General features: G+C 38.2%; 1 protein-coding gene and 1 long non-coding RNA gene across 2 annotated transcripts in view; one reads left to right on the top strand and one right to left on the bottom strand.

Moving 5' to 3' along the window:
• The window catches only part of LOC149206273 (kinesin-like protein KIN-4A), a 95874-nt gene that overhangs the window by 54033 nt on the left and 17196 nt on the right, over positions 1-24645 (bottom strand). The window contains 4 exon segments of the mRNA XM_089395382.1: positions 14433-14469; positions 14614-14738; positions 14830-15017; positions 20472-20731. Of these exon segments, the coding sequence (XP_089251508.1) occupies positions 14433-14469; positions 14614-14738; positions 14830-15017; positions 20472-20731 (610 nt within the window).
• Positions 15960-16493, top strand: LOC149206274 (uncharacterized). Its single transcript, XR_016252538.1, has 2 exons — positions 15960-16251; positions 16355-16493. It is a non-coding gene; the product is annotated as an uncharacterized LOC149206274 (long non-coding RNA).

Raw genomic sequence — 24645 nt, 5'->3', positions numbered from 1 at the left:
AAAGTAATCGAAACCTTCATATAAAGGAGAGAGCTATCATCTCTAAGTGATTACTTGTCATATGTAGAAATCCATATAGCTCGTGTCTGAATAGAAAACAAAGTTAGCAAGGGATCCTCCCAAATAACAAAGTATACAGTGATATCTCCCTTGGATATGATTACATATGGTACCCCTACATAGTGCTCCTTTGTCTCAGTCTCTTGCAAATAGCACAACCAACAAAATTTCTCCATCTACAAGATGTGGCAATAAGAATTAATGTGTAACTAGTAAGAGCAAATCCTCAATTGGCTTAGCAAAATCTTGAGACCATGTGACCTATGGTGCTAAATGTACTCAATATGGCCAATAAGGTCATCCATCAACTGCTAAAAATGCTCATAATTGAAGGTGGTCTTATGCCCAGAAGCTTAAAGGGGAGAGATCTAGATGCCCTTGAATATACCATTGGTAAATGTCCCCCTTGACTACTCTATTAATCTCCCCTTTTGGAGGGAGGACGTGGCCAGATACATCCAAAGAATACCTAAAAGGAGGGAGGTGCTTGATCGAGATGCTAATGGACATGTTGACCACTGGAGTGGCACCTGAAGATTTTTCGAAGACTCCATGCCCAAGGATGTACCAAAGGCTGTTTGTACCATCAGAGATCATCATATTACCAGAGTTTTTCAACTCTACTTCTTTATCATTTTTTGTTGTACTCAAATTCCACAATCCCTGCAGGGACAATGTAAAAAGTGATGCTAGTATGAGGAGTCGAGTCATGTAACAGAACTCGGTACCCTGGGACCTTGTCATCAAGTGAGTATTACTCTGGGAGGTTTTTTCACTTGGTTAATTATCATATCCTTATGGAGACTGAATAATTAATTGAGTTTTTCCTCCAAGCACAGTATACCCCCAAAGCAGGAGTACGGCTTGATGGTGAGGCCCTGGGTGAGTCCTAATGTCTAGAGTCATTGTATATTACCATACTAGATCACACAAAAAAAATTGTGGAATTTGATTAGGTCTAAAGGATTTTTTTTTCCCTGCAAAGCGGAAATTGAAATAAAATTTGTATATGAAATGTAATAAGTGATGTCGAGAGAAGTTGTATGAGGTATGAGTAATAAAAATTACACCTCTCACCCTCAACTTTCTACGATGACACACTTTGAGGAATTAAAAATGTGTTCTAGACCCTCAAAACCCATTTTTCTTAAGTTTAGTAGGAAATCTGGTAATAAATTAAATGAAGAGAAATAAATTGCTCCATGTGACAAAATGACATGGAAATGACTTGAAAATTATCTCAAGTCAAAGGACAAGTTGGAGGATGATTTGGCACCTTGCATCATAAATACATGGCCCACTCAAGGAAATCGAATTTCGTGACATAAATGCAATAGATTTTGACTAGGAAATTCGAATTTGTGGAGTTAATGCACGTTTGGGAGAATCTTTGGCAGAGATTTTTATGGGAAATTGCCCCCACATTGGTTCCCACCCATATACACTCATCATTTCATCATGGAATTTCGATTTTGCCTGAGGGATTCTTAATGTCATTTGGGAAATTCGATTTTGCTTGAGGGATTCTTGATGCCACTTGGGAAATTCGAAATTGCATGAAAGTGCTTTGGGATTGTCGCCCGTTTGCCTTGGGATTGGCTCCCAAGTTTCTATATAATAAGAGCTTTGTGCTCTCACTTATGTATACATTGTTTACTAGCTATTGTGTTTGCAAAAGTGCTACTACTTTGTACACTTTTCAAGAATATCAATAAAAAGACTTTGGGAGTCCATTCATGGGTGTTCTTCCTTTGGAGCATGGTGCATTGTGAGCTATTGGTATAATCTTTCTGTGCTTTGAATTATTTCATTTTCCATAGATTTTTGTAAACGTGCTAGTGCAAAGCTATTTTGTATTAGCATTTGATTTGAAAATAGCCTCTAGAGTTTGAAAGATCTAGTTTATTTTCAAATAAATTTCTAGAAGTTTCAATTCATTGTTTGTTTATCTAAATCTATATGGACTAATGTTTGATTTGAGTATTGTAGAAGAATTTTTGTTGGATCAAGCATGAGGGGGAGCCTTTGGGAGACCAACCCTCTTGGAGCACCTTCAAAAGAAGTATCATTAGTTATTTGAATTCACTTAGTTCAACTTACGAAAAGTGTCTTGCAAGGATTCATTTGGGCATAGCTTGTATACAAGCAATTATTTTAAAAATGTAAATCTTTGAAATAGTGCTTCATTGATTCATATTAGCTATTTGAGAGCTTTTCTTAACTAAACCAAGTGATGGAGTTCACTCCCATCACTTGATTTGGTTTCTTGTATATTATTTGTATTTTATTTAATTGTTTTCATATTCTCTCTACACTAATTTGTTTCTTGATCTTGCAACCCATAGGTAGAGTGTTGGTGATAAGAGCATCAAGGAAGGATCACATAAACTCTAACGGATCACGTAAACTCTAACACTTTTCCTTGTAGGACCTCTCAACTCTTTCCAAGGTTGATTTTTTGGAGAGGCCGCGGGCATTTGAGGAAAATTGGCTCCTTGTTTTGTGCAACATTTCATTCACCTTTGGAGACCAAGCCTTGGGGCATCAAGAGACACTTAGCTTCTTCAATCTTTAGAGATTTTCTCATTGTACTTACTTCATTTTATGAATTTGACTTTCAAGAAGGAGATCTAGAGCTTGAGTGATGGGGTTCACTCTAATCACTTGATTTGGTTTCTTGTATATTATTTGTATTTTATTTAATTGCTTTCATATTCTCTCTACACTAATTTGTTTCTTGATCTTGCAGCCCATAGGTAGAGTGTTGGTGATAAGAGCATCAAGGAAGGATCACGTAAACTCTAACATTTTTCCTTATAGGACCTCTCAACTCTTTCCAAGGTTGATTTTTTGGGGAGGCCGTGGGCATTTGAGGAGGATTGGCTCGTTGTTTTGTGCAACATTTCATTCACCTTTGGAGGCCAAGCCTTGGGGCATCAAAAGACACTTAGCTTCTTCAATCTTGAGAGCTTTTCTCATTGTACTTACTTCATTTTCTGAATTTGACTTTCAAGAAGGAGATCTAGAGCTTGAATAACTTCATGCATTGTAAATATCCCTCTTGAAGTTTTACTTGAGACCTCTTAGAAGGTTCTTCATCTTGTAACATCTAATAAAAGCTTAGTTTTTCTTGTGGGAGCTTGGGTTTTCACCCAAGGCATCATTTTCTCCCTTTTTTAAAAGGAGGAACACGTGAGTGGTTTGATCTTGAACTTGTTTGCTTAGTTTTCATCTTGCATGCCTTAAAATTAACACAACCTCACTTTCACAAGCTAATTTTCTGAATTTGTTTTTGTTACTTATTTTCATGCTTTGCCTTTCAAGTTTAGCTTTCAAGTACAATTCTAAATCTTACTTTTGGAAGCAATTTATTTTATGCAAGGCATCTCATTTCAAGTAGCAAAGTTTAACCATTTGCTTCATGTTGGCCTCACAATAGGCTCATTGTTTACATGCTCATTTATTTAAGTTATTTTCTCATTTTGCAAGCATACAAATTTCAAGTTTCATTGCTTTAGTTGGTTATTGATTTATCATTTGTCAAAGTAATTATTTTGAGTAACTTACTTATATGTTCATGAAGCTTATGTATCTTGCATTATCTTGAGCAACTATCCAAGTTATCTTTTTCTTGAGCACATTTCCATTTACTTGAAGCAAAGCATTTAGTAATCTTACTTAATTCATGTGCAAGCTAATTTCCTTTTCCAATTGAGTTTATATTTGCAATTTACTTTGAACATTATTTCCATTATATTGAAAGCATTGCAAATCTCTATTTGGAGAACTTACTTGCATACCATATTAGGCATTTTAGTATAGTTGCATCTTAATTTAATTTACCTCCAAGCATAACCTTGGTTGAAAGACATTTTTAGGGACTGCTTTCTTCCATCAACTTGAGGGACATAGACCCTCTTATGTGGTTAATACAGTGACCTTGCAGTCATCAGAGTCACAGCCTCTGCAACGTCGGAGGCATCGAGTGTGTTGGGTAATCCAAGGAAGGTATCGTTAATATAGTCGTTGTTGTCTTTCTCTTGGACCCCGTCCACAACTCACATAAGAGACTTGTTTCAAAACAGTGGGAAGAAAGGTTACATCTAAACTTAGGCATTTAGATTAAAAGTAACCAAGATGATTGCATCAAACATTAGTTTAGGTGCATTTCATGCTAATACATTTTACTATTTTACTTGCAAATTATCCATGTACTTGTCATTGTATTTTGAATTGAATACTTTATTTAGGCAAGTATCATCTCATTTATTTATTTTTGCAAGTAAAGTTCTAACTTGTTCCCTTTGCAAGTTATTTCCATATTGCTTCCTTGCATGCTTTGAATTTATGAATGATCATATATTTTAAAAGTGTTTCTTGAAAGCATATTTTATGTCTTGCATTGGTATCATATCTTGCTAACATTTTTTGTTTCATTGACAGGATTATTAGTGTTTCAATTTGAAGCACATTCATTTTATTTTGAGCAAGTATTATTTATTCCTAAAGAAATATTTAAAGGCACTGGTTTTATATATGTTTATCATTATCTCATGTGTTGATGGTTATTGAGGTTCATTTTATTTCATATTGCTCACATCATATTTGCTCATAATTTTAAAAAGTAATCCATGCTCACATCATATTTTCTCATAATTTTAAAAAGTAATCCATTTCACTCTAACATCTCCTAGAAACCTTCTAACTTAGTTTTCCTTTAGGGGCCACCCCTTTTAGCTAACCTAGGAGAGAGTTGGGAATAGGTGACAACCCCATGTTTTTAATTTGCCACCAACCACACCTTGTGGGGTTAAGGGCTTTTCTCATTACTTAAGTGTGTGTGATAGACAGCAACAAGACAAAAAAATAAAGAAGTTTATAAGAATCAACATTTCCTATGCTATGAGGCATCCATGGAGGCAATTCCCTCCAAATAACAATGGGTCAAATAGGTGTATATGTCCTATCTTGTAGCTGAATCCCGTAGGGTGCATCTATTGTTGAGAAAGAAAACAACCCTAAAAATGCTCTGAAGTTGCAAGGGTTGGGCACCAAACTCAACTTGGACAATGATCTATCATCTAGTTTTGCAACAAATCGTACACTAGAGCATAACAAATATGCAACCTCGTTATGCCTTTTACAAGGATTTTTGTGAGTAATAGCATGCATGCCTAAGGATTCAATTACAAGATGAAAGAGATACCCCTAATTGGACATTTTTCTTCTGAGGAGATTCATCGTACAAGCCCCTAAAGGTAACAGAGGTGTTGGTTTTTAGGGACTTCTTCAGTGAATTGGTATCTCTATTGAGTGCCTCCCTCCTTTCAGCTATTCTTTGGACACCCCTAGTCACCTCCTACCTCCTAAATGGGAGATAAACAAGGATGTCAAAGAGGATATTTATTAACAATACATCCAAGTTACTTGTATGCCACCCCCAAGGTCTTGGCCCTAAGATGAATTCCATTACAAGCACTTCTTGCAGTTGAGGATGGCCTTCTTATCCATCTAGAGCACACTTGACGACATTGAATACATGGCCTCTAGATTCTACTCATTCAATTCATGGTGTCCTAGATTGAATCTCATCACCACATCCCACAAATGGAGAGGATATGTTAACGATAACATCTATAGAAAGTCGATATTGAGGAGCACCTCATTTTCAAATGTTCCCTTTATCATGATAGCAGAAGATAATTTAATTTTTCATCTTAGGACTCAAAGGGGCCTCTCACTACCATTTTTCACAACATGAATCAAAGGTGCTTAGATCTCTTCATGCACGAGGTGACTACAAACAAACGACGAACCATATGAGATTTACAAGGGTTGATGACCATTAGGTGGATTATCTCATTCCTACCTATTTCAGCTACAAGTGGCAGCAAGCATTGTGCAGACACCCCTGTCATGGATATATATGATACCAAAGCAATGAGACCACATACATCCTCCTATTTGTTGGCCAACAAACCTAATTCCACACTGTCATGAAGAAGTACATGGTTTCTATGCAGACCAATCGACCAACCTTCTTATGGTGCCCAAATTTCCATCATTAGAATCTTCTAAGTGGATTCAAATGTTAGGAAAACTACTGACTGCCTCTGGATTCATTCTAGGATCACTCAGCCATGCCCTCTCAAGTTAGTTTTAAAAACCAGCCAATCTGAATTGGAAACTAGTCAAACCGACCGGTCAAATAGGCCCAGGTAACAAATCGGTAAAAAAACCTGATTTGATACTTAACTGGTACAAATCGGCCCTAACTAGTCAATTCCAACCCTAATCGGCCTGGTTAGATCTCACTTGCATGGGGGAGTCCAAGACCCTCGATCGCAGTTTTTCAGGTGGTTTTGGAGGAAACCATGGGCTGTTTTCCTCCCAAAATAACCTGCCTTGGCCATAAAACCAACCCTCCCTCACGTAAACCCTAAATCTAAACAAAAAACCTAACCTTAGCAATGTTGGCAATCAATGGTGATGTTAAATTCTTAACTTTTTAACATTACCATTAATTGACTTAGGATGTTTGAGAGTGGTTCCAACCTCATTGGATGTCATATGGAGAAACTAGAGTTTTAGATCTCACTCAAAATCCAGTAGACTTAACAATTTTCAAGATTTCATGATTTGGGGGGTTTCAATGTTTCCATTTGATTCTGTCATGTGTGAGGATATGGGATTGGCATTTGATCTAGACCATGAAGCCTTTTATGTACCTTGATGTTGGTGATATTGATTGTTGAACTTTGTTGATGTTGGTGGTGTTAATTGTTGAACTCCTCTACCATGGTCTTAACAAAAATGTACCCTTCACTCAAAGCAAAATAATTGGTTAGGCATGCTAAGTTTTTTCTACCATATTGTTGAAGAGATGAACCATCCACTTAAACCAAAATCATTTGTTAGGCATGTTAAGCTTTTTCAATTTCTACCATATTATATGGTTCTAGAATCCAAGTCTGAATACTTTGAGCTAGATGATGTTTATGTAGCTATTGTTGATGATCCCATTTCTAATAGTGGTGAATCAGTGATAAGTTTGATGAGTGATCATGTTGATCAATGATTTGTAGTAGGCCAATGGCCCAATAACTTGTGGCATTGCTTTTGGACTCTAGAGGCCACTTAGAGCCTCATTGATTATGTATTTTGTTGTTGATATGTATTGCACTTTGTGCTATTTTAATATATTCACCCTTACATGGGATATAGATGAGCAATCTTTGCATATTTTGTCTCTAATGGTCTCAAATCGTGGTTTCAAATCTTATAATTATTTTTTCATTAAAAATTAATTATTTTATGTTTTTTTTTAAATTCAGTTAATTGAATCTGGTTCGAATCCCAATTAGATACGTGGTCAATTCAAAACATGGTTCTAGTTTTCAAAACTGTGACTCTCAACCACCAGGACCTCCTTTGACGACATTATCGAGCAATTCATAGGCACCTTCACAATGGTTGCTAATGTGACAGATGCTTCTTCTTCCTCCTGGACTTCTATATCTATAACTCATAATAAATAGTTCCTTCCTTTTCCTATTGATTTGGGGTAGAATCGAATGTGCTCTAGCCACGAAATTTGATGGAGAGGTTAGGGCACATGAGATCTCCACTACCCAGAAAGGGTTTGGGCAGATTCTAAACAGTTCATGAGATATTAAAACAATTAATATTTTTAATGGAGTCCCTAAGTCTAAACTTAGGGAAAATAAAATATTAATGTCGATTAATATGAAACTGTGTTAGAATGGTCCAAAAGACATGGATCAAGCTAGATCTAATCTTAGTCGTTGATTAGGGACTTAATCTCAGCCGTTGATATGTCAACGAGAAAAGTATAAGAGGGGGCTTGAGGGTCACTTGGAGAATACACCAGAGAGATCAATCATTCTATTCTCTAGAGCAGGGTTTGCTAAGAGAGATAGAATTAGTGATCGAGAGTTGCAGCTGAAGGGCATTAAGTACAGAGAGACAGAGAGGCAGAGATAGTGACGGGAGAGCAGCACAGGAGCTGGGGAGAGTGATGCATAGTCAGCCAGGGCTCACGCAGAGGCAGCCAGGAGTTGCGCAAAGCCTCAGAGAGGCCAACGTTGCTGACGTAGAGGGCCAGAGGGCTGACGCAGACCCATTCGGGGGACGCAGGGCCAGTGCGGGGTAGAGAGGGGTTGACGCAGTCCAGAGAGAGGCTGACGCTGGGGTTTTTGGGTCAGATTGGTGCTGAGGAGCTGCAGAAAGGATTATCCGGGGTTTCAGCCAGGAGATTTGTCAGAAACTAAGAGGTATTACTGCCAAGGAAATTCTCTGTTGGGTAGGCCAGTTTCGGCACCCAGATTGTACTCTGATATTGCTTAATAAGAAAACCCTCAGATAGTTGCACCGATTTTCCCACATTGGGCTTTTCCGGGGACATTGGTCCAAAAATAATGGTGTCATATGGTGTGATTAATTTTGTTTCCTTTAGTTGTTGATCTATAATATGTTGAGCATGCACTAGTATTTATTTTCAATATTTACATTGTACATAACTTGTTAAGTAAAATAACAAGTAGGTAGAAATAAATCAGATAAAGTGCATGGAGGGTTTCTAACTAAGTAAACTTAGAAACTTCAACATGGTATCGGAGCCAAGTCGTAGATAATAGGAGGACTAAGGACATCAGCCGAGTGGAGCAATAGCAGCAGAAAACAGTTGTCCGAAGGTGACAGAAGTTGTATCTAGCAAAGCAGCAACAAGGGAAGGGTGACGTAGTGCCTGCGACATCAAAGGTGAGTCGGGAAGAGGCAGCGCAGAGGCTAAGGAAGGCAAAAGGAGCCTCACGCAAAGCTACGCAGTAGTTGGAAGGGTTGACGCAGTTGGCTAAGGAGGCCAGGTTACTAGTGACGGGATTACGCAGATCTCACCTTCAGGTTGTTGGGGTTTAGAAGGTTGTGGGAATATTGCAGAGTGGAGCTAGTGAGGTACTGTAGTTAGAACAGTACCTGATAGAGCAAGGCCAAGAGGAGCTGCTACCGAGGGTTTCTAGCCGAGGAACCGGATCAGTGGTGCGGTTGCACAAGACGGTCAAAGTAGGGGGCATCTCGACAGCGGCAGAAGGATTTCCAGGAGGGAAATCGGGACTCAAAGGGAGTCCAGAAGAGAACTTCCAGACGGAAAGTAGAGACTCAAAGGAGTCGAACAGAGAACTTCCAGGAGGGAAGTAGAGGAGCATCATGGCACTACACAGAGTAAGAGACCAGGATAGAGTGGATAGAGCGTCGAACTTCGTAGTCTGGAAGGTCAGAATCTTATCCGTACTTGACAGAAATCGTGTCGAGAACTTCGCCTTGAAGGTAATATCTATCCCAATCAACTCCAATGATAACGACAAGTACGAAGAGGCAATGGCGAGGGCCAAGAGCATCATCCTTGACGGGGTCAAGGATCATGTAGTATCACACATTGCAGAGAAGGAAACGGCATATGAGATGTGGGAAGCTCTCAAGAAATTGTACCAGCATACTTCTGTGCAGAGAAGAATGCTACTTGAGAATCAATTGAGGTCGTATTAGATGAAGAAGAGAGAATCGATTGACACCTTCCTCAGAGGACTGAATGAGATCCGAGATCAGTTGACTACTATAGAAGCCATGCCGGATCAGGAGTTGATGGTGAGGACAGCCCTGAATGTTGTCTCAGAAGACTGGGAGGTATTTGTCCAAAGTTTACTAGGCAGAGGGACTCTCCCACCTTAGGACGAGATGTGGGTAGCTCTTCACTAGGAAGAGATCAGACGGCAGTCGAAGACGGGTAGCAACAGCAAGGGTATCAAAGTCAAGCAAGAGGAGGAAGATGTTGCCCTAGCATCTGAGGGAAAGCAGGAAAAGCAAAGAAGAAGGATCTCTCCAAGATCAAGTGCTTCCACTGTGGGGAGTTGGGTCATTATGTGACCCAGTGTCCAAGGAAGAAGAGTAAGGGAGAGTCTTCCGAGACTAAGGCAGCGCCAGCAAGGGTAGAGAAGGAAGTTTTGACAGACGATGACAGTGCCATGAGTGCACATGCACCACTTGAGCGGAAGTGGGGAGACATCGAGCCATAGTCAGGCGAACTACAGGCAATGAGGGGCAGGATCCTTGAGGTACCCAGCCTCTTGGATTAGACCTTGCTACGGGAACCTTGAAGAGGAATAGCAGGACTGGCTAATGTGGGTGGAGACGGATGCGGATGAGGTGGCAAAGAGAGCTACAGTGCAGGAGTCCCGAGACAGTGCGAGGCTAGCAGGTTGCAGCAGTGCAAGAGCCACGAGAGTGTTGCACCAGTGCAGGATGGCACAGAGAGGGGTGCAACGGTGTGAGATGCAGGGAGTTGTTGCAGCAACGCAGAGGTCAGAGAGGGAGCACTTGTCAGTGACAGAGGGAGCTTCAGCATCAGTGGATGTCTCTAGCCCAATAGGGAGATTAGTTACTTACTTCTCAGTAACTAAGTTGCAGTGTAGCAGTGGGCAGCACGATGCAGCATGATGAGAGGAGGTGCAGTGCGAATGCAGTGCTAGGAGAAAGGACCAACAGCATCACAGAAGCAGAGGGAGCTATCGTACAGATGCAGCAGTGGCAATGGCAAAACCATGGGTAGCGGTACAAGATGCATCAGTGCAGAGGATGTTGGGCAGGAAGGCCTAGCATCAGCACAAGTACCGATGCCGGATGATCAGAGTAATACTCAGTGAAGAGTATTGCTAGAGCACAGTCCTCGCTAAGAGGGAGTGTTGATTTGGGGTAGCATCGGGTGTGCTCTAGCCACGAAATTTGGTGGAGAGGTTAGGGCACATGAGATCTCCAATATCCAGAAAGGGTTTGGGCAGATTCTAAACAGTTTAGGAGATATTAAAATAATTAATATTTTTAATGGAGTCCCTAAGCCTAAACTTAGAGAAAATAAAATATTAATGTGGATTAATATGAAACTATGTTAGAATGGTCCAAAAGACATGGATCAAGCCAGATCTACTCTTAGTCGTTGATTAGGGACTTAATCTTGGCCGTTGATATGTCAACGAGAAAAGTATAAGAGGGGGCTTGAGGGTCACTTGGAGAATACACCAGAGGGATCAGTCATTCTATTCTCTAGAGCAGGGTTTGCTAAGAGAGATAGAATTAGTGATCGGGAGTTGCAGCTGAGGGGCATTGAGTACAAAGAAACAGAGAGGCAGAGATAGTGACGGGAGAGTAGCGCAAGAGCTGGGGAGAGTGATGCAGAGCCAGCCAGGGCTCACACAGGGCCATGCAGAGGCAGCCGGGAGCTGCGCAGAGCCTCAGAGAGGCCAACGTTGCTGACGCAGAGGGCCAGAGGGCTGACGCAAGGCCTCCTAAGGCTGACGCAGACCCATCCGGGGTGACGTAGGGCCAGCGCTGGGCAGAGAGGGGCTGACGCAGTCTAGAGAGAGGTTGACGCTGGGGTTTCTAGGGCAGATTGGTGCTGAGGAGCTGCCGGAAGGATTATCCGAGGTTTCAGCCAAGAGATTTGTCAGAAACTAAGAGGTATTACTGCCAAGGAAATTCTCTGTTGGGTAGGCCAGTTTCGGCACCCAGATTGTACTCTGATATTGCTTAATAAGAAAACCCTCAGATAGTTGCACCGGTTTTCCCACATTGGGTTTTTCCGGGGACATTGGTCCAAAAATAATGGTGTCATATGGTGTGATTGTTTTTGTTTCCTTTAGTTGTTGATCTGTAATATGTTGAGCATGCACTAATGTTTATTTTCAGTATTTACATTGTAAATAACTTGTTAAGTAAAATAACAAGTAGGTAGGAATAAATCAAATAAAGTACATGGAGGGTTTCTAACTAAGTAAACTTAGAAACTTCAACATTTACCTTGTCACTCCAAACATATGTTAAATTCTTACCAATTGCACTTTCGGGTCCCATTGACCTAATTCTTTGGCCATTCATGGACATTAATAAAATTATATTTCTTTTACCATATCTAGCCATTTTAAATCTGTTTATTTGAGTGCATGAGATTCAAAACTTGATCAAGTATTTTACTTTCCACTAAAATGAGGCCCATTTTCAGAAGATACAAGCTGTCTAGAAATTTGGGAAGAATGCACAAGAGTAAATATCGTTGAAGCTTATAGTAGCTTTGGAAGGTCTTTTGCATAGACTTGGTGTCCTAGCATGTAGAAGATGATTTATTGCCTTTTTAGGTGCTTGCTTGGTGGAGTAAGTGACTTATGATGTCTTTTTTCTTAAGTCTAACTTCGGAAAAGTACAATAATTAAATTCAATTGATTATTGTGGACTATTAAGTCATTTCCTAAGGATAAACAATTTAATTATTTAAGTGACTTAGAAATTATCTCAACATTGACCTCCTAGATCTTCTAGAAGGGAGATTAGGGTTACAGATATGAGCTTAGTGAAGATTACAAAAAGAAGCCTAAAAGAGAGGTGAAAACACAAGAGAGGAGACACATGAAGAGAAAGTGATTTTCTCTAGTGTGAGTGGATCAGTAGACTGAAGCGCAGAGGAGGAAGAGTGTAGGAGGATTCAAGGGCATATCCAGGGGGCTGAATTGCTGATGATTTCATGGCCGAGTCACTGAAGAGAGAGGGAGGTTGATTTGATTGGAGTGGCCGATTTTCCATGGCCAAATTTTCTAAGGCGCAGAGGCAGCTTGAGGAGAAGGCACAGCGTTGATTTGGTGGCAAATTGTTAGGCTGAAATTCTCTAGACTGAGTTCCTTCAAAGATTGATTTCCAGTTGGTTGAATTCATCTAGTGGGGGGCGAGTTACAGGTTCCAGTAAATGTATTTTTCCTTGTAATTTTCTGTGGGTCAAAAACCTTGATTTTCCAGATTAATCACTGAAGGAGAATTGTTGTGGGTATTTATCTGTTGCAGTGTGAGATTGATCTCTCCTAATTTTTATTTTCCACTACATATAAATTATAAAAGTTAAAATACAAGTGATTTTATTTTTCAACAATTCAGGATGTATTTTGGTCAATTAAATAAATTGTTGGGATAAACAATTGCTGTGAGAAAATAGATCTGGGCTGGTATTAGGAGATTTCATAAATATAACAAAACTATAGGTGGGATGAAATACATTGTATTCAAAGCTCCAAGTCTGAACCCATAAAGTATCAATCTGCACCTAGTTAAAATTAAAAATACCCCGTGGCCCATTCCAGTAAAGCTAGATGAGGAAGGTGAAGAGAAACTAAACGTAATTTTGTGTCTAGACAACCATAACCTTTGGGCATAAACTTTAAAGTTTAAACTCACTAAAACTGCCTTTTGTAGGGCACAGGGGCCTTTGCCCTTGACAGTTTTTGTGAGGCAAGGAGTGAAGACACTAGAGCCAGTTAAGCCTCTCTTAAGCATTGGTGGACACTGTAATCTCCTATAATCAAGGCACTTGAAAATTCCTTTACTAAATGCGAAGTCTTGCATTTCTCCTTCAATGTATGAGGCAAATTTGAAAGGCACTTCATTTGTGAATTTCAATATATGGACAGCTACAAAAGCATAACAATCACAAAGCAGCAAGTGAATTGTACAGTAAAGCCCACACTGTGTCCTAAAATTCAAAATCTAGTACTTACCTTATGATAAAATAATATGGTACAATCGCAAATTGTTTCCCTTTAATTCAGTTTGAATGATGCAATCCATTGAAAACAAATATTAAATTGGCTCAATCTGGATGCTATAAGCAGCTCATGACTTTAACAGGAAATTAAAAACAAAAAAAACAAATAAGAATGGACAAGTTATGTTACACAGATTTTATTTCTCCTCTAAACATAGGGAGACTCTAAGAAGGCCAGATCAACATGACATAAGAACAAAAGAGAAAGTAAACTAGCATAAATCCATCTTAATCACAAATCTATAAAGCATCAATGGAAATAAAAAAAACCCAGGTGCAAACCTCTTGCTGCTTAAAAGACCCAGGGTTAAGATGGATCTATGCTAGTTTGCTTTTTATACATCATTGCTATTAATTTAAAGGAAATAAAACAGAAGATTTCATTTCCTTTTTTCTTGACATTATGGTAATTAAATAAATGGATGTTGGCATTTTTTCATTTTATTTTATTAGAGGTACACATAGACAGATGGATAGACATGACACGGAGATCTCTTCCACCTTGTTCTGTAAGATTATCTCACTTCTCTCGATGCAACAAGTTGATTAGACTTGATTATTTTCAGAAATTTGAGAACAGGGAAATATTCACTATAATGGCATGTAATATACTCAGGGAAATCTTAAGGCCACTTCTAATTGCATATTCATTTCATAATTGTTTGCATAAATTTGACCTTGTGGAGTAGATATAAAGAGGCCCTCAGAAACATGTTACCTATCATCACAGTTCTGCTGTTCCCTCCTAAAGAATCCTGCAAAAACGTGTTCGCAGTGCCAAGGTAAATAATATGAAAATCAAACTGTACCTTCTATAAGTATTTCATAATTATTCTAAGAATGGTGATTTTCAACTGACAGAAAACCAAATGTAAGGAAAGCTCATCAACACAACAGACCTGCAAAAGGCGAGTCAATTTGCTGTCTCGATATGGAACATGAACTCCTTCTTTTCGTTTCTTTTCATCTCCCAATGCACTGATGACATTCCCAAGTGCCAGCAGCCCCTTGTTAATGTGAATACCTATATACGAAAAAGAAATTATCAATTGATCAATTATCATGAATAAAGGTAAATTGCAAAAGAAGAGAAATTAAAGGGAAATGGAAGAGACCTTCTTTTAAACGAAGACCATCAGCACCAGTCCTCTTTGCACGCTCTGACCCAGCAAGATCTACCAAGTGAAGCTTTGCACATAAAAACTCTTCCCCTCCATCATCTACAGAGCCTGTTTCTCCTGTTAGAACCACATTGTATTTCCGCATCTGCTCGATGGTGATTGTAAAGATGGCATGTGAACGACTAACAAAAGGACAGATAAAGACATCACCAAGAACAATCAGTATCTACAAATATGAAATTATTGAACCAAGTCAAGTATATCGATGACTTGCTAATGCACATTTGAAAGACTATTCTTGAAAGGAAATGTTCTACAATCATTTTGAAAATTATGTTTTCATCAATTAATAAGATCAAACAAATGCTTTTCAAACTTAAGAAGAAAATTCAATAGAACTGGGAATTCATCTTTATCTAGTTCTACTTAATCATTTGCATATGACTATGATATTTTCATAATTTTTGAGTTGTTGATCAAAATACTTTGTCAAGTATTTGTGTTGACTTAATTTCTTACTATTCCTAAATAATGTCTACCAGATTCAAAGAATGCACTAAGATCACAGGTCAGCTAAGGCCATTGATATAGTTCGTAATTGAATATAACAGTGTTGGTAGATAATCAGAACCTAACTACAGTTACAGAGCAAACTTTCATATAGTTTGTGTTTGGGTTCATATCAGCTCACTTTATAATAACACTTTAGACCTGTGTGGAATGTCAAAGGCATGAGAACACTAATGTAAATACACTACTAAGGTACTTCACTATCCTCCATTTGACATTGAATTATATTATTGTAATGATCCTTGGTTATCATTTTATGGGCAGGTTTGTTGGGCTTCAAGATGGCTCTTCTTTTCTTCTTTAGGGAATGCATATTACGTTTCAATATTAAACCTATATATATAAAGAGAATGCATCGACAATTATACCTCATGGAGCCAAAGCATGAGCATACAAGTTACCCCTCCCTCCATAGTCAAGGAGAGCTAGAATGTCAGCTTCGGCTCTAACCTCGAGAAAATCTACATCTTTCTGAAAATATCAATCAAGGCCGAAATCTGGAAGCTCATTGGTGAAGGCTCCATCATTTTAACTTATTTCAGAAAAGGACTTTATGGCGGTGAGTTTATTAAAGGGACAAAAGCCCGTGAAATATTAATAAAATAGAGCAAAACAATTGAGATATAATAAAGTAAAGCCCGGCAATTGACTGTTAAGGAAAAAAAAGGTGTGTGTGACAAGTGGCACGGCAAGCCTCCTTAAGGATTAGAAAGGGGAAAAGGGTTCGACTTCCCATTTTTATTATTTTATTATCCACATTTATACTTTTGGTGCTCTCACGTACATTGCTGTTGACATTCTTGGAGGGCAAACTTTTGCACATTTCATCCATGGTTTTTGCAAGAGGTTAGTTTGACGATTCTCATGGAGGATTAATAGCAATGAATTAAAAAAAAGGGGAAATTGCTAGCACAGCATGCATTAATCCCGATCTTTGTTGGAGCTGCAGGTCACAGAGAAGACTCGTAACTCTGATCCGATTGGGGACAATAAGAAATGCCTGATTTTGTGGGCAGTCTCCATGTAGATTGACTAAGACATGATCCCTCTGCATTGATTTGGTTGAATCAGCAAGGTTTTCTGGCTTAGCTTAGCCGTTTCCTTGATTTAGCTGAGGCAAGCAAGGATTTGAGTTTTCTGTTGCGTGTTTTGCTTGGCAATTTGCCCTGCATTTCTCCTTGCACTCAAACAGGGTCAAGAAGATATATTAATGCATCTACAGCAATACAATATAAATATAAGGCAAGATGGCAACCTTGCCTGATAGACCGTTAAAGTGGAATTTGCCTGTGACAGTTAGCCATTAATACAAACCCTGATGGAGGCATTCAAGAAAAGAGTTCTCACAGCTCAATGAAAAAAGTTCCCAATTCCCAACAAAGAGAGCATTCAAGGATGAAATTCCAGTCAAATCTGTCATAGGCTTTGTGGGGGTCAATATTCTGAGAAAATAACCTTATGTACGGTCTCCCTTGCCCATTCATTTCTTTCATGGCTATAATAATTACCCACTATGAATTAGCATTTAATAAAACCTATTTTCTCATGTTGAATAATCCTTGCAATTATAGATTTGATCCGATTAGATAGAACTTTAGCTAGCAACTTGTAGAAGACAATAAGCAACATAAGCTCTAGAGTCTAGACCCCCGCTGTATATCAAGAGTAAAGGCGTCAAGATGAAGAGGTATCTCAATAGAATGCAGTAATGAAACTAAATTCAACTCTGTTCACACCAATGTGTAGATCTTATCACGAGACTCTAAAATCATGGGTCATATGAATAGTTCAAACTTCATGTAACAAAATTATAACCATACAAATTTGCAGCTTGAAATTCCTCATGAATTTTGGATCTCTTAAATAAAGGAGAAGAAATCTACTATAAAAGAGAGGAAATGAATGAAAATGATTGGAAAAATGGTAGTTGTTTTGCCTATAAATAGTAGTGTGTCCACCTTTACGGAAAGGTCACCCCACATGCCAATTTGTTGTAAATAGTGCAGGCCTCCCCTCCATTTGTCAAAAGGCGGTGGCCTACAGTTATTGTAGGTGAACTTTTTTTAATTTGATGTACTTTATCTTTTATTACTAGTTACAATTTCCTTTTCCTTCTTGAAAATATTTATTCCTTTCTCCAAGTTAAGGTTGTCTTCTATAATGTTGAAGATGCAATTTACTACACCATTTATATGTATCGTTTTATGCAGGGTCATAACGAACCTTTGGGAAACTCATTGTCCTTGATGTGTCCTATTTTTCTTGTGAAGTCGAATGATTTTAGTAGTTTCTTTTTTGCAAAAAAAATAAGATCAAGTACTTTACTCAATCTTCCTAAGTTCCTTCTCATGCTAGAGTAGTCACGCAATGTTACCAAACTCATCAGAGCCCAAGTGGTCTGTCGATTTTGACTCCGCTCTTTGATAAAATTGAGTCAAATCAGAGCCTTTAAGTCTGACAACCCCAAACCATTCATGTGATTCTGTCTCACGAGTATGAATCAGACTTTCATGTCAAATGCGAGTCAGATTGAGGTGGTGAGTTTGACAGTTGACTCATGGGTCATGCAAGTCTGGCTCCAATGTCTGTCTATAAAAGACAGAAGAGAACACATTCGCTTGTTTTTCTGGACTCAATTTCATAGCAGACAACTAGCAGACTTTTTAATTGTCTAAAATTCATGGTGTTCGAATGTAGTATCATCTAACAAGTAATTATTGAAAACTCATGTTGTATGTACATCTTAAACTATCAGATTAATGAAAAATCTCTGTTTTTTTCTAAAGTTTAATCTTCTTTTTAATTCCCAAGTCCACTCCTGAGTTTTTCTGTAGTTCAAGTCAACTATTACTCTTTGACCTTGCCAAGAGATTCTTCTAGACGAGTTTGGTAACTTTGGAACCAACATATCATATTGGAAACCATAGTTCAAAATTCAAATCTCTAACGTACTTTTTGATACAAACTTTAGCAGCTACTTGAATCACAAATTCATGCATTAACCTATGGACCACAAAATTCCCATATAAATTCTTGCTCCCTTCAAAGGGCATATTCACAGCAATTTATCTGGGGAAAGGAAAGAGTGGTCAGTCTAAGCAGCGACCAGAAGGGGTGATAAATTTCTGAAAATAAAATTGAGTCTCCAAGAGCAGCGACCAGAAGGGGTAATAAATTTCTGAAAACAGAATTGAGTCTCCAAGAACAGCGACCAGAAGGGGTGATAAATTTCTGAAAATAAAATTGAATCTCCAAGAAGAATTGCCCTCCAACGTAGAGGAGCTAGAGAAATAAGACAGAGAAGTTGATGACATTTCCTCACAAAGAAATCTGGCAAAACCGCAATCCCAAAAGATATGTTTCAATCTTCTCTTTTTCCACACCACATAGAACATCCATCAGCAAGACCTGATCTAGCTAGTAATCGTTTCCATGGCAAGGCATGCAAAAGGAGCCTTCCAAATAGTGTCAATCCTATTGAGCCATCTCTCTTCTATATTATTTAATTTCCATCCATGCTTTGCCTTATCTACAATTTGTTAACTTCGTCTAATCCACCCATACATAGCACAGGTATCATCCTTATAAATGGGTTTGTAATTCAGCCGGAGTCTTTCTTTACAGCATGGTTCTGAATAGTTTAAGGCCACTTACAATTCTGCCACCTGGTTCAATGACTGAAACGATCTCTGTAATCATATTTTTCTATTTCTTATAAATAATGTGATTTTGAGCAAGATCCCTCCAAGAACAACAATCTCCTCCTCTCACTATCCCAAAGACTTGACCACATGAAGATACCTTTTCTAGGAAGAGAATTCCCATCCAACCTGAAGAGTGAGAAAATGATTTGAAACATGATATGTTGCCAAAACCAAAATCTCTACCATGTCTCAAGTTCTCAACAAGCTTGATTTTTCTCCTTAGAGCATAAATTGGTCCACGATAATTTGAGAAACGCGTTGAATATTTGTAAGTAGAGAGTTGTTTGATTTTATTTTTGGGTATACCATACTTTATATTTGAAAGGAACTTGGAGTGGATATCCACAAGATTGAACAAGACTTGACACAAGCTATCCTGGACATCCACTTCTCTCAAGGATGCTAAATAAGATTTTATTGTGGACATAAACTTATAAGGTTCTTCCTCTATGAATCACTATTTACATTTCAATATTGCTTCCCCTTTTGGGTTATAAACTTATATAGCTGTTTAATTTTCTGGCAGATTGTTGATTTCTTTTCTGACATCCCTCATCCCACGGAAATCCTTTCTGGCCATACAAAACTGTATGGAGACAGAATAAGATCAACATGCTTTAGCAAGAACCAGCTTTTTTCAACCTTTAAAAAAGCAATACAATATGTTGCACTAAAATCGTCATTATCAAACAAACTTGTGGATTTGTGGATTTGGTTAGTCTGCTAAACTTAAGTTACAATTGTTGCTAGTCATTTCATATTTTTTAAAACATAGCATGCATGTCAGCTTTATAATTTACAAGATCCATCTCTGCATATTAAATTTTCAGCAATTTAATAATTTGATGCATATGATAGCCTACAAGAAGTTAACAGAATTTCCTCTCGTTGGTTATTTACAACAAATAAGGATAATAGTTAGATACTAAATAGACTTTATGGCCCATGAAAGGTGCTTGCATCTGACATCCACTCAAAACGTACATAAATCAATCATGAGGTTCATATCGCAGAGTAAAGCATGTAACACTATGGGCTGCTTTCGGTCAATTTGAAGAATCTTCCTTTAAGCTAAGCAATATCTTCTTGTGAAATGGTCCCTCATATCTGTTTATGTACTTAGTTCCATCTTTTCAAGTCTTGTCATTTACAATCTTAATCATAAAAGAAAGGTTCATGGTCATGACTTATATGTAGCATAGACCAAAATGGTATGAACTAGCATTCAAAAAGCAATAACCTGATTAATTTTCATCAGTGCAAAAACTAGCTCTCAAAAACAGTTAAACCTAATTAAGTTTATCACATCGTACACATAGGTGATAAATAAAAAAGAAACAACTGAGGCAATAGAATGCCAACCTGGAGTGCAAATTCATGTTTGTGCTTCCAGTTGCTCGAGATGATGACCCCTGTGCTAGACATGCAGCCATTTCTTTCTGAGTGCTAACATCAATCTCTGTTGAACCAGCAAGTGTTATAACCCCATTTGAATTCTCCCGAATTTGTATAGGTGACCTTCCAGGGACTGTTGACTTTCCATTGGGACTATTCATTATTTCTGGCTTTGTTGCAGAAGGAGGATTAGGATCAAGCAAGTCATGTACTTCTTCTTTCAGAATCTTCATGCACACAAAAGTCAATCATGGCCACATCATCAGCAATTAGTCTCCCTGTTTTGTAACCAATAATAAGAAACCAGTATGCAGACTGATTGGAGCCAAAAATAAGCACACATGCTTGGGAAGAAAAATTCCAACTGAAACCTGGCTTCCATTTGACCAGGATTCAAATAAAACAGATCCTAAGAAGTTAAAAATAAAGGGCTGGATGAAACCCAGTGCACTTACTAGAGATAATAAACAGGAAAACAGAAGTGTTTAATATGCAAATCAGAAGCTTTTGGTTTAGCACCTAACCCTGACATGATCAAACTCTGCAATCATGCCATAAAGCAGTTCCCTAAACTTCAACTCAGCACATGGACTAGCCTTTCCTAAAATCAACGTATTATCAAAACCAAATGTAATATACGCTACTTCACAGCTTGCTTTGAAATCAGACTATATGAAAAAAATTAAAAGCCACAACCTTTGTTGTAAGCCAATACAAAAGCTGATAGTAAAATAAAAGAATGGCATCAAAAGTTAGAGTATGGGCTTTACTCTTTCTGAAATAATTTTAATAATTTGTTTACTTAAAGCAATAGTTCAAAGAGTATGAACACCAAACGAAATGCAATGCTGGTTTTCTGCTTCTTGTTGGGCCCTTAGTGGGAATTCAAGATACAGTGACACTATCTCAACAGCCAGAGAGATCACCAATTGAGCTGTTCAAATCCTTACCTTTGCCAATGCTGCAAGACACAGTTGAACCAGTTGAGGCCCCTTTCTTAGGAACAATTCAAAGAGTTGCATCAGTTGGATTTGTAGTTTGCATGCAGATAAAGAAAAGGGTGTGTTGAAACAAAATTGGCCAGAACAAATGGGTCCACATCCGGCCCAAAATTTCATTGCTGGATGCAAGCTTCTCCTCAACAGATTAACTGACCAAATGGAGTAGTTGGAAACTTTTAGGGTGCAAGCTATCACTGAGGTACCAGAGCTTGCTTCTTTTGTAGTTGTAGATACAAACATTGACAGAGCCAAATCTAGTGTATAGCAGATTTGACTCGGGACAAGTCAACAAGTGTGGCTGGGGCTTGTTGAGCCCTTAGCAGGAATTCAACATATAGTGGTGCCAATGCAAAAGCCGGAGAGATCACTGAAGATCATACCACCCATTTTGGAGGATCATTGGAAATAGTCAAGATGATCAATGCTCACGATCCAGATTCTGAGGAGGTAGTTAGTAGTCTGCATTATTGACACAAGCAGTGGGCTAACTATCTAGTGTTTCTGAGTTAGTCTTCCCTTCTGCAAATATAAATTTTAATGGAAAGGCTTTAGCCTGTTTTGGGGTTAGCTAGTGTTGTTGCTCAAGGTTGATGTTATTGTTAATGGTATTATGATTGTTGTAACTTGTTGATGTTTATGGTTGTGGCCAGAGACCTGAAAGATGATGTGTTCTAATTAGGAGATAATTGTTGATTGAGGTTAATAAAATCAAAGCCCTCCTTCATTATTTACTGTTGAAATTTGAGTATATGGATGATTTCACTTATTCAGGGTATGTTGCATATCCTCAATATGGTTTGATGTTCATTGCTTAGTTATGATTGTTTTTCTATGAACAAGTAGAGTACGTTGTGGTTGCAGAACTAATTTGGAATGAACAGTTTGTTAAGTAGATGGATGGTTTGATGAATGGATCACATCATTGTTGTGTCCATCATATTTCTTGAGCATTGCATGCCCCTTATGTCTTGCAAAGCAGTTTCGGTGCGATCTTCCCTCTGACAAGGGATTGAAAATGGCAGTGCAGACCAGTGACCTAACCAATTGATCCAATATATATAATATATATATATATATATGTATGTATGTTCATGTAGATCCATGTGAATCGAAACAATTAGACACAAATATGCAAAGTTTTCTCATGCATATAGCAAGGGTACATATAACTAAAATAGCACCAGGTGTCTAAAAACCAAAACACATAAATAAAAGATGTTGTAAATGGCCTCTAGACTCTAGAGTCCAAAAATAAGCATAGTAAAAATTAATAACTATAATCTAGACACTAGACTCTACAATCTAATCATATGACAAAATAATCCTCATCCTCATCCTCAACATGAGTAGACTCGGGAATGGGATTTTGACTCAATTCCCCTGGGTCTAAAGGTCTTTGTCATGGAGGTGGGTCAATGTCCATCCAAGATAATCCTTCATTGTCAAATGTTGTTGGTTGAGTCTCCACAACCCACTTCATAAGGCAAGTTTGTTATAAGGCTTCTTTTGTATGCAGATGACCTTATTCTGATTGCTAAATCGCCTCTTGGTTTGAAAGAGCACTTACTATCCCTTGAGCATTTTTGTGGAAGTGTGGGGATGCAAGTCAATATCGGCGAAACGAAAGTAGTGGTTTTCTCTAAGAAAAGAAAATATAACCAGCATAAGTTCTACTTTGAAAGCAACATTCTGGAAGAAGTTGCAGGCCACAAATACCTCGGAATTGACTTTAACAAAAATCTAAGCTGGGATGGTTGTAGAAAGAAAAGAACTTTGGCGGTTGGAAAGCATCTTATGTTTTTCAAAATAGGTGTAGAGAGGCAGAGTTATGGGACTAGAAAACCACTCAAACTCTTTTTGGGCTTCTAGTGATTCCGATGATTCTCTATGGTTGTGAGCTATGGGCCAGCAGTACATCCGACATGCAGTGGAGACAAATTGAGAAAAATCATAAGCGTTTGATTACAAACAAATTCAAGATTAAAAGTGCAATTCCTTGTGCTATCTTGTTAAGTGAAACAGGAGCTGCTCCTATTGAAGCAATTGCTATGGTGCGAGTCATAAGGTATTTAAAAAAAATGAGCAAATGGAAGAGGGTAGATGCCCTAAGGTTGTCTTTAATGACAGAATGTGCCAAAAAATAAAAAAAATTGGATGCAGCAAAATAACAAATGGTTTAGTAAATGGGGTATTTGCTTGAACATGTGTCCCATAAACAGCAAAGAGATAAAAGCTTTCACTATGGATAAGTTCCACAAGCGTCCTTGGGATAAGAAGCTAGGAAGAAAGAAAAAGTACTTTATTGAAGTGTTTAATTCCACTCATAGTCATCAACCAAAAGCATACATAGAGGCCAATATCTCTTGGAGAGCCAAATTTTTTATTGCTCAGTTAAGGACTAATTCTCATCAACTACGTTGTGAAACAGGGCGCTGGAAAAGGCCAAACAAAGTGTGGGAGGAAAGAGTATGCATTTTTTGTTCTTCTAGAAAAGTGGAAACAGAAAAACATTTCATTTTAGAATGTGAGGTCTTCAAAGACAACAGGGAAAGTTATGCAGATATGCTGGCTGCTAGCTGTTGGGATAATCTATTTAGCGAGGGGTTTGTCGAGAAGCTGGGAGCATTTATTGTGAAGCTTCACAGAAAAAGGGCTGAATACTTCAAGCAGATGAAGAAGCAATATGTCCCATAGGCTATCTTTAGCCTCATGGACAGTAAAATTATTTCTTCTTTCTTAGTGAGGGATCAATATCATCCAAGACTATAGTGCTTGATTCAGGGATCTTGTTCAACATTTGGTTGTCCCTCAATCTAACGTTGTACTAATCATAGACCATATCTTTCAACCCTTTTTGTTCCAAACTGTTTTGCTTTCATATCTCCATAAAGAAGAATACCTATGGATAAACATATGATCAAAGATTTAAAGGCCAAAGATTGGAACTAGGTCACAAGGTTACCGAACTTCAACCTTGAGCTTCAAAATTCGACAAATCTTAAAAAACTTGAGGTAGGAGATTGCTTGGTTATCTTTAAATATTAGTCTTGGTTGGCTGAAAGGCATTTAATATGTTGATTGTGCATTGAATGTAACTAAAGGAGGAAGGACTGGTCCAAGTGTCCTTTGGCTCAAACAAC

This window comes from Pinus tabuliformis, chromosome 1_2 (genome assembly GCF_031772625.1).
Source record: "Pinus tabuliformis cultivar Carrire ecotype Pingquan chromosome 1_2, CPIR1, whole genome shotgun sequence".
In the NCBI taxonomy this organism is placed as follows: Eukaryota; Viridiplantae; Streptophyta; class Pinopsida; order Pinales; family Pinaceae; genus Pinus; species Pinus tabuliformis.
This window is presented reverse-complemented; position numbering and strand designations above follow the sequence as displayed.